This window comes from Setaria viridis, chromosome 2 (genome assembly GCF_005286985.2).
Source record: "Setaria viridis chromosome 2, Setaria_viridis_v4.0, whole genome shotgun sequence".
Lineage (NCBI taxonomy): Eukaryota > Viridiplantae > Streptophyta > Magnoliopsida > Poales > Poaceae > Setaria > Setaria viridis.
In genome coordinates this window covers 21,643,121-21,653,266 of record NC_048264.2, presented here as the reverse complement: position 1 = coordinate 21,653,266, position 10,146 = coordinate 21,643,121, and the positions used below count along the sequence as shown (strand labels likewise).

Genomic DNA, 10,146 nt, shown 5'->3' with positions numbered 1-10,146 from the left:
TGTGCTTGCTTTGCTGTTTTCCTCGAGCTTCACGGCTTTGAAGGTACCGGTGCTGTTCATATTCTTCATTCTTGCTTAACTCTATTTTATTCTTTTTTATTTTCTTCTTTTTTTATTTTTTAGCTTGCTCGGATTATGCAAATGGCGAGGTTGATGTCCGCCGAGGAACAAGTGGAACAGACGAGGTTACGCAATGACGCTTCTGGGGATAGGAGTCAAATGAGGCTGGTGAAATTTTGGTTTCTTCTAGCACTGAAAGTGGTGAGGATCTTTCTAATGTGGAAGTTGACCCATCGGAGTTGATGGCTGGGAAAGAAGAATACCCCTCTACCCTGCGCTTTGGGAAGTCATTAGCCTTGCGGAACACTATTGATTTCTATGTTAGCAAAGGTTATTTCCCCGAGGGTGTTGCTAGGCCTCCTGGTAATGAGTTGGTGCCGACACCACAGATTGGCGAGGCTGTTGTGTTTAGGGACTTTTTTATTGAGGGCCTGAGGTTTCCCTGTGACAAGACACTGCGTAGGATTCTGGAAAGGTATGGTGCCAAGATTTACCAGCTAACCCCGAACTCCTTTGTTGCACTTTCTAAGTTCTACTGGGTTCAGTATACCTTTGGCGGTGCCATTGATGTTGATGGGTTTGCGAGGCTGTTTGAGCTTCATATTTAGAAGAAGAGAATAGAGTTTGATGACGAGGATGGTGTTTTTGAAACGCAATTTGGTTGTTGTATGTTCACAACTCGAAGAAAGAACGAATGTAAGAAGATTACTAGGGTTGAGCTTTCTTTGGCACAAAAGAACAGATGGGATGATGACTAGCTAAATTATTGGTTTTACATTAGGATCGACATGTCCAGAGCTTTTGCTTCGGCCAGCCTTTTTATCCATTTTATACCTCGATGGGTCCTCTCGACATCACAACCGCTCCTCTATTCATGAAATCAAAGGATTTCCAAGAGTGCGAATATGCTTTTTATGCTAGCCTTGTCGTTGATCACTAGGCGAGACTTAGTTGAGGAGTTTTTGGCGGCGAACATTTGGCCCCTCTCCAGCGGATGGGAGCTAAAGGAAATTGTAAAGAAATCCGTGGCATGGTACTCTAGTTCGTTCCCCTATCCTATTTTTGGATTGAGTCTACCAGAGAGAGTTAACGCCAGAATTTTTGTTGATGAGGTTGAGAGGTGGGCCGCAGACATTATTGGACCTTTTCACGAGAATGAGCACATGTCTGCCCGCAAACTTGTCACACACAATCTTCGGGTGAACCGTGTTTTTTTAGAAATGGGGATTGATGTTGAGCCTCGCGCCAAACCTCACAAGCCCTCTAAGCTGATGTGTGAGCCTGGCACGACTGGCTCAGTTGAAATTGGGAATGGGGGTAAGCGGGAGAAGAAGAAAGATGACGACTTAGCTTCTAAACTTGTGGTCGAGACCGGGAAAAAGTCCAAGACCTCCAGCCTCGAGGCTCTTAAGAAAAAAGGGATGCTCGGCCAAAGCTCTGGTGATGAGGCTGTTAAAAACCCTACACTTGCAACTTACAATCCCGAAGCTAGGCCGAGGGTTACAAGGCTTGAACTCGAGGCTGCCGACGCTCTTGCTGGTATGAAGGTGAAAAAAGCTAGGAAGAAGACCAGCAAGCTAGCAGCGACATTGCTGGTTGGGGGGAGGGGTAGGGTCTAGGATTGTCAAAGCTGTGGACGAAGAGGAATACGAGGGTTTCCATGATGAAGATTTGTCCCCGGTCTATCTTGAAGCTAAGTGCAAGTCTCCTCCAAAAGAAACACAACTTGAGGCTACTATTGCCCCTCCACACTGTAACGACCGACCCCTAAGCCTTCCCAGTTAGGCTTGATCTCAGCCCTTAACCTTAGTCAGCTGTTTTGTTTGACCGCACCTAAGCGCCCAGTTTTCCGCCGATCCCGACCCCTGAGATCCGACCCCTACCTGCTTCGCTCCTCTCCCGACCCCGGCGAGCTCAGTCCGCCCTCGGATCCTGCTGATCTTCCTCACCCGTCCGATCTACCCACCGGTGGACCCGCGAGATCTTTCTCCAGATCCCCCGCGCCAGCCGCACTCGAGTTGCATGGCCGCCTCAGAGTCTTCCTGCCGCATGGCCCGTCTTCTCCGACGCCATCGCCCAGTTTTGTCTCTGGCAAGCAACAGAGTGGGTTCCCGCGCCCCTTTTCCCCAATAGCAGCGGAAACCCTATGCACCCTTTCTGCAGAACATCGTCTCCCGCGCCCATCATCACGCCACCAGATCCCGGCCCCAGAGCCCGATGTCGCCCGTCTTTTCCGTCCCTTTCAGCCACAGTTGCGCAACCCGGTCGTCGCTACACGACGATTCCTCCACCGCCAACCCCGACCGCGGCCGCGACAGTTCCTTTCCCCGCTCTGTCAGACGCCGCCCGACAATCTGTTGTTCCGCGCTCTCCCCCGCGCCCGCGCCCGCCTGTCTTCTCACCTGTGCGCTCTCGATTCTAGCGCCGTTTAACCGGTCGCTTCCATCGCCTCTTCCGCACGATGACGCCCGCTTTCCGCCAAATCTCAACCACCAGTCTACCCGCCCCTACGCCGCCCTGACGGCAGAACGCAATGATCGCTGGCGTCACCCCCGGAGTTCTGCAGCACCGCCCTGTTTGCTCAATCGTCGCCATGGCAGAGCACTCCATTGCTTCTCCCCGGCCTTCGCGCCGCTCCCCTTCTCTCTCTCCGCGCCGTTTCCATTCCTCTACTCCAGCAGCTATAAAAAGGATGCCCCCGTCGCCGGAGTTCCCTCCGCCTCTGTTGCCTTCAGCTTCCTCCTACTCCCTGCTCAAGCTCCTAGCGCCACCCACCCAGTTCTTGAGGAGTTCTTCTCCCGGTTCCCTCTCAGTTCCTCCAAGTCACCCAGCAGCTTGCTCTCCCGTGCTGCGTAAGAGCTCTCTTGTGTTCCGCAAGAAGCAGCGCCGCCGTCGGAGCATTGCCAGTCTTAGCCCTTGCTCGAAGCTTTAGTCCCTCCGCCCAAGTCTGCCCCTTCCCGACCCCAAGCTTTCCTTTCAGGAAGAAGGTGAGTTGCCGACCCCAAGTCCGCCTCGCCCGACCCCTCCTATCCACCCGACCCCAGTTCCGTCTCGCCCGACCCTGTCTGTTCTGCCGACCCTTATCCGCCTCGCTCGAGGGTTTGGCTGTGATCTTTTTCTTCAACTCGAGGGTGTGTGTGTAAAACTTGGGAACCCTTCAGCGCTTGCGTCTAAGGACCCTGGTTTCTCACATCCTCTAGTTCAAAGATCAGACCACTAGTTCCTTCCTACCCTTACCTTAAGATCGTCATCACCTCTCGAACTGCTATCACCTCCTGCTCCTTGTCGCGAGTTTCTGGGCTCAGGCGAGCCAGTGTTGCTGTTGAACTAACCGTCTAAGCTAACCCTTGCATTGCATTCGTGTAGAGCTGCACCTCGCCGACGGTTTCTACGAGCTTCACCCGGCGCCAGAAGAAGAAGCTGTAGCCGAGCTCCTGCCCTCCGAAGCCGAAGTCGCCCCCGAAGCAGAGCAGTTTCCGTCCTCCTTGCTTGAAGGCAAGCCCCGGTTACATGAAAGTCCTATGTGTTTTACCAGACTTGCACATGCCTTCTGTAACATGCTTGTGCATTTACGTATAGGAGTTGTGTGAAACCCTAGATGCATGACTCAGTGACCCATGATCTGAGCACTAGCTGTTGGACCGCGTAGCTGCATTGCTTAACTAGGAAAACGGTAAAAGCCGAGTGATTTCCTGTCACTCGCGAGTTATAGGAGTTGCATGTTTACTCTCCTGTTATAACTGTAAGGACGATGGACGGGGTAGGGTTTTGGGTAACTCTTTGGTGGTCGGATGGTCGCCCCGTCTGTCTATGAAAATTTGCTAAGGCCCGACAGTGGTGGTGTTCGTGATCAAGTGTTTGAAAGTACTAGCCTCATACTTAGTATGGGATGAGGAAGCCTAGTACCGGATTGAACCTAGACGTGAGCGGTCGCCCCATTGTTCTTGGAACGGAGTTTCCCCTGCTGGTTGTCGCACGTGGTGGCAATGTGTGGTCACAGGACGGCAGAGGCTGAGTCTGTGGAACCTTGCACCAAAGGAAATGGGCCCGACACGGGTTAGGGGATTGATGGGGAAGGCCGACACAGGAAGCGACCTCCGGGTGCGCGGATGTCGTGAGGCTAGGTTCACCATGCATGGTTAAAGAATTCGAATCGATTCGTCTGCCTCTCACAGTTTGAGATTGCTTGATCGCTATGTCACCCTGAGTAATTGAGGAATCTAATGATGGCAATGTTGTTTGTTATATCTACACATCTTGTTTGGCTCTATGATTGCTTAGAATAGGTTGCACAACCTAGAATGGTAAATGAACCTAGAACCGGAGCTAAAACTGAAATAGGGTTACTTAGTGCTTTTGGCAAACAAACCCTTCAGCCAAACAGCTTGCATGTCTAGAAGGAGGAGTAGTCCTTACTCCTATCGGTTAAGTCTTGTTGAGCTTAGTAGCTCAGCCTTGTTGTGGCTTCTGTTTCAGGTGAAGTTGCCGCGCCCGACCCCTCTCTGGTTGGTGCTTGGCCGCCCCAGCTCCCGCCAGGCTGGACGGTCGAGTGGGACCCCTCCTCGGACGGTGAGGAGAGGACTCAGTGATGTTCTGGCTGGCCTCGCCCGGACATCCGACCCCGACGAAGTCTTCCGCTAGTGTTTTCTCTGTTGTTCTTTTGTTTCATAAAACTCTGATGTTGGACTTTATGGTTGAACTAAAATAGGTAAAACTTGTTTAACTCAGTGGACTTGTTGTATTCTCTGTAACCACTCACCTACGTGTGGGTTTGCTAAACTCGATCCTGTTAAGTGGTTAAATCGGATGAAATCCGACGGCACCCCGTGTTAGCTCGGTTTAAGCAGGAGTGTCGCATGTTAGGCGACTTAACCTTGCTTAATCAAGCTAATCCGAGGTGGTTCCGCCACACACACCCTGAAACCAAATCTCCTCCGACTAATGTGCCACCCAAGGTTGCTGCTGATGAAAAAATAGACAAGCCTGATCTTGTGCCTGTCAAACCAGGTAAAAATATTGTCAAATTTTTGCTTAAGTTAGGCCTTGTTGATTCTAGTCGCGCTTTAGTTAAGTTTTTGAAGGAGTTACAAAATACTGTTGGAGCAGCTAGAGAGGCGTATAGTGAACTTGTACTACTGCTTAGGGTGGAACCTTTCTCTGAGGGCTCTACTCTGCCTCCGTTCATTGCTAGCTACAGTAAGGTGTTTGGCACTAACATTAAAGAAGAACTATTGTCTATCCACGTGCCTGGTTCAGGAGAGGATGATGACCCTTACAAGTCAACCATTGTTGTGGGGTACTAAGGATTCACTACATGCTGTAGATGAAGTGGCAAGAGTGGCATTAGGGAAGGTTGAGGGAAGCAAAGACGAAGTTCGGGGGGAGGGGGGACCTAAAGAAAAAGAAAAAACTAGTATCCCTCAGGCCTCTAAAATGGCTAAGTTATCTGCTAAGGATAGTGGCGAAGACAAAGCTTTTGACCTTGCGAGTTAGTCTTTTCCACTTCTCAACTTGGTCTGTGCTTGTCTTTTTTGCTTACTTATCCTTCTTACATGTTCTTTTGTTTTGACAGAATATGAGAAAGCTCTCCGTGGCCTCGGTCCTAATAATTTGGTCAGGATAAGAGCTACCCTCGGGTACAAGGTACAATTTTTGGAGTTTTTAGCGACATTTTAGTTGTTTCATAAGTTTGTTGTTTTCCTTGGCTTTACTTATTTTTCATTGATTTTTCTTTGCAGGCTATGATTGCTGGTAAAGTTGTTGTTGAGACGCTCAACGATAAAGAGAAGGACACACTTAGTCGTAGGACAAAGGTCATGGAACTCGAGGCCGAGGTCGCGAGGCTAAAGAAAGAGAACAGTGTTCTAAACAATCTCAAAATTTCTCTCTCTGAAGCCAACGTTGATCTTCAGAAAAATAAGGAATTACTTGTGAAGACATGCAGCGACCTCATTCAGAGGTGGATAGTCTGGAGAAAATTCACAAAATAATCTTGGTGTTTTGGAGAAACTTCAAAACACTATAGAATAGGATTCAACAACTATCTCGTCCTTGAAGAAAGCCTATGCGGCGAAGGACAAAGCTTGCGAGGAGAGAGATACGATGATCCATACTCTTGCCAATAACCTCGAAGAGCAAAAGGTTTTCGTTGAAGAAGCAGAGCAAGTATTAAAGAATAGGTTTTTAGATATTTACAAAGGATATAAGGCGGCTCTAGCAAAGTTTGGCGTTGAACCTCTTCCCTTCCTCATCGATGAGGGTGCAAAGGAGATGTTCGACTGGATGGACCAAGAGTTTGAGAGTCTGCTTGATGTCATAATCGGAGCTAGCGATTATGCTGCCTCTTTTTGCATTGAGAGTACACTTAAGCTTTTGGAGAAAAAGGGTTGCTCTGATTTTCTGAAGTTTGGGGCATGCAGCTACCGATTTCCCTTAGCCTTGGAGATTGGTGAATAGGAGAAGTCCAAGAATATAAAGATTGTGAAGATGAATTTCTATAAACAACTATGGGCTGCTTCTGGAAGTGAACATGCGAGGCTGGTTGCACAAGAGAGGGTTAGTGTTGTTTATCCCTCTTTAGTTTGGTGCGGCATTTTCTTTTGGTCATTTTTTGTTTTAAAACTGATCCAGTTTTTCTTTTGAATCAGGCCAAGGCAGAGTAGTTGAGGGTTGAAGGTAAAGGCGATGGCTCTGGGCGTCAAGAGGAATAGTATTTGAGGCTAGGAAAGATCGTTGTAGTGGTTTTAGGCTTATGCTATGAGACATTTTGTGCCTATTGGTTTGGCCAAAAATTGTGATGTAATTTATGGATGTTTAACTTTAGTTGTTTGAATGATGCTTAAGTATTTGTGCTGATCCCCTTGTTTTTCATTTTTGCATTTTCATAAATCCTTTGAGGCTGATTGTACGAGAAGCTTCTCTTGGATTTATGGCAAAACTCGTAGCATAAAGGAACGAAAATCGTCTTTCTTTTCAGAAAAAACGTCACCCCCCTTGCTCCTTTGTGCGAGGCTGCCAAGCATTTGTGGTGTCCACGCTTTTAGTCATTGAATTTCTAGGCTTGATGTTTGGTTATATGATAAAAAAACAGCATCGGATTTGTCGCAAAACCCTAAGAACAAAGGAATGAGCACCGTTTTCTTTTTTGAAAAAATGTCAACCTCCCCCTCCCCATTCCTTTGTGCGAAGGTTTTGCTTGAGCAACCAAAGCTCTGTCATGTTTGCTCGTGGCAAAGGAACACTTTTCATGTATAGGGATGAAACGCTTTTTCTTGTTAAAAACGTCACCCCCCTTTTTCACTCCTCTGCGTGAAAGAAATTGATTTTTTTCCTTTGAGGTTTCTGGTTAACTTATAGCTTCAGGATAAGTTGAGAAAAACTTGTTCTCGGGTTTTGTTGACTTAGAAATATAGAGAGAGCTTGGTCGATGTCGCAACTCTTGGTTGCTTCGACCATAAAATTTATAAAGGTTCAAGGTTAGGCAGATTTTTATTAAGTTGATTTCACGATTTTTAAACTTGCTAGGTTAGATAAGAATTTTTATCGTGAAAGAGTGCGAGGCTCAGTTATTGAAGGCTGTTGCTGCTGTTTTACTGTAATTTTTGAATAGAAATGAATTTTCGCCCATAACAGCGTTTAAAAGATGATGTTATGCAACTTGTTGTAGCTTTGATGTAGCTTTTGCGTAGAAACGCAAGCTTTTAATCATACAGAAATGCGAAGCTAGGCAACTTGTTGTTGCTTTAATGCCCTTGCGCAAAAATGCAAGTTTTTCATCACATAGAAATGCGAAGCTAGGCAACTTGTTGTTGCTTTTATGCATTTGCATAGAAACACAAGTTTTTCATCGCATAGAAATGCGAAGCTAGGCAACTTGTTGTTGCTTTTATTCACTTGTGCAAAAATGCAAGTTTTTCATCGCACAAAAATGCGAAGCTCGGCAACTTGTTGTTGCTTTTATGCATTTGCACAGAAATGCAAGTTTTTCATCGCACAGAAATGCGAAGCTAGACAACTTGTTGTTGTTTTTGAAAGCGTACATGATTGCTAGGTAGCGCAAGAGTCATTGGGGGAATTGTATTTCATTAAATAGTGAAAAGTTTACAAGGATCCACCTCATTAAAAACCTTGCCTCTAGAATGGAGCCCCCCTAGCAAGGAAAAGAGTGCGGTCCATTTGCGAGAAAGTAAATGCAATAAAGGAAATTTGGTGCCCTTGATGTTGCTTATAGTTTCACAAGTCGAAGGCGATGCTAAACGTGATGGATAAGGGCAGTACTTGCGCAAGTTGTCCACATTCCAAGTATGTGGCAACTCCGCTCCAAGGTAGTCTGCGAGGTAGAAAGATCCCGGCTTGTTGCTTTGAGTGACAACATATGGTCCTTCCCAAGTTTCCTTCAATTTCCTGAGGTTCGCACAGTTTTTCTTCTTCTTGATGATGATGTCTCCCACCTTGATTTGTTTTTGGATCACTTTCTTGTCCCTCCACTTTCTTTTTTCTTGTTGATATTTGTCAAGGTTTTCTGCTACTTGCAGTATGTCAAGCTCTATCATATCTTTTTCAACTTTTTCATTATCTGAGTTACCCTCGATTTTGAGTACTCTTAGGTTTTCGTTCTTGATTTCTTCAGGTGTCATTGCCTCAGAACCAAATAAGAGTCGAAAAGGTGTAAATCCTATTGCTCTTGATGATGTAGTGTTGTGGGACCATATTACCCTTGGGAGCTCGTCTACCCACTTTCCCTTCTTTTGATCAAACATACATTTGTTGATGTTTGAAAAGATTTTGCTGTTTGCTCTTTCCACAGCTCCGTTATATTGAGGATGATACACTGAGGCAAATTTTACCTTAGTGCCAATGCTTGCACAGAATTCCTTGAAATCAATGCAGTCAAACTGCTTGCCATTATCCATTATTAGTTCTCTAGAAACTCCAAATCTGCAAATGATATTTTGCCAAAAGAATTTTTGCACTGAACTTGATGTTATGTTCTCTAGTGGCTTAGCTTTGATCCACTTGGTGAAGTAATCGACTGCCACTACCACAAATTTGCAGTTGCCTTGAGCAGTTGGCAGTGGTCCTACTAAGTCCATGCCTCATCTTTGCAGCGGCCAAGTTGGTGGTATAAGCTATACTAGAAGTGAGGGTGCCATCTGTTGATCTGCCATTTTCTGGCAAGCTTCGCAGCTTCTTACCAAGCTTCGAGCATCAAGGATTGCAGTAGGCCAGTAGAATCCTTGTCTTATGGTCCCAATATGCGAACCACAAAAGCCTTTATGAATTTCAGCTAGTAACTCCTTTCCATTTTCTATGGTTATGCACTGTAGCCAAGGAGATGATATGCCTGATTTATACAGCTCTCCATCGAGTATTGCGTAGCCCCTGGCCTTCTGTTTCATTCTACTTAGCTCAGCTTCATTGTGAGGCTCGAAATGTCCCTTGAGATAGGCCATGATCGAGGCCCTCCAATCAAATCTTGCGATTGCATTCACAGTCTTTGAGGCTAGCTCTTTTGTTGATGGTGTATGGATGGCCTCGTAAAACATATCCTGAGGCATGGGTTGACTTTGTGCTGCTGCCTTTACTAGCCTATCTGCCTCATCATTCTCCGCCCTCGGGATGTGCTGTACAATGAAACCTTTGAAGTATTTCTCCATTGCTCTAACCGCGGCCAGGTACTTGATGAGCTCTGGCTCTCTAGCCTCACTATTCTTTTCAACATGCTGTTGAATTACTTTGGAGTCTATTTTTATGATAAATACTTGTTGGCCCAGGACTCTCATTTTTCTCAGCCCTAGAAGCAATGCTTCATATTCAGTGGTGTTGTTAGTGGACCTCACATCACCTGTGAAATCAAGCCTTGTGGCGTATCTCATTTTGACGCCCGATAGTGAAGTGATGATAGCTGAGACCCTAGCCCCTTTGTCACACTAGGCTCCATCACAATGCATGATCCAAGGGACCTTGAGCTCGGTTTGGCTAACACATAGGGATGTCCAATCTACTATAAAGTCCACCAAGACTTGAGATTTGATTGCACATCTTCTTTCAAAATCCACAACATACTCTGATAACTGTGATGCCCAT

The 10,146-nt window shown here is 46.4% G+C and overlaps 1 protein-coding gene across 1 annotated transcript; it reads right to left on the bottom strand.

Annotated features, from left to right (window-relative positions):
• Positions 1-9,188: 9,188 nt before the first annotated feature.
• On the bottom strand, positions 9,189-9,935 carry LOC140221860 (uncharacterized). Its single transcript, XM_072291829.1, has one exon. The coding sequence runs from the start codon at positions 9,933-9,935 to the stop codon at positions 9,189-9,191; it is 747 nt and encodes a 248-aa protein (XP_072147930.1).
• Between the last annotated feature and the right edge of the window lie 211 nt (positions 9,936-10,146).

What these genes read in the sequence shown, in the direction of transcription:
- LOC140221860 (XM_072291829.1), bottom strand. Translation starts at nt 9,935, where the DNA reads ATGAGATACGCCACAAGGCTTGATTTCACAGGTGATGTGAGGTCCACT.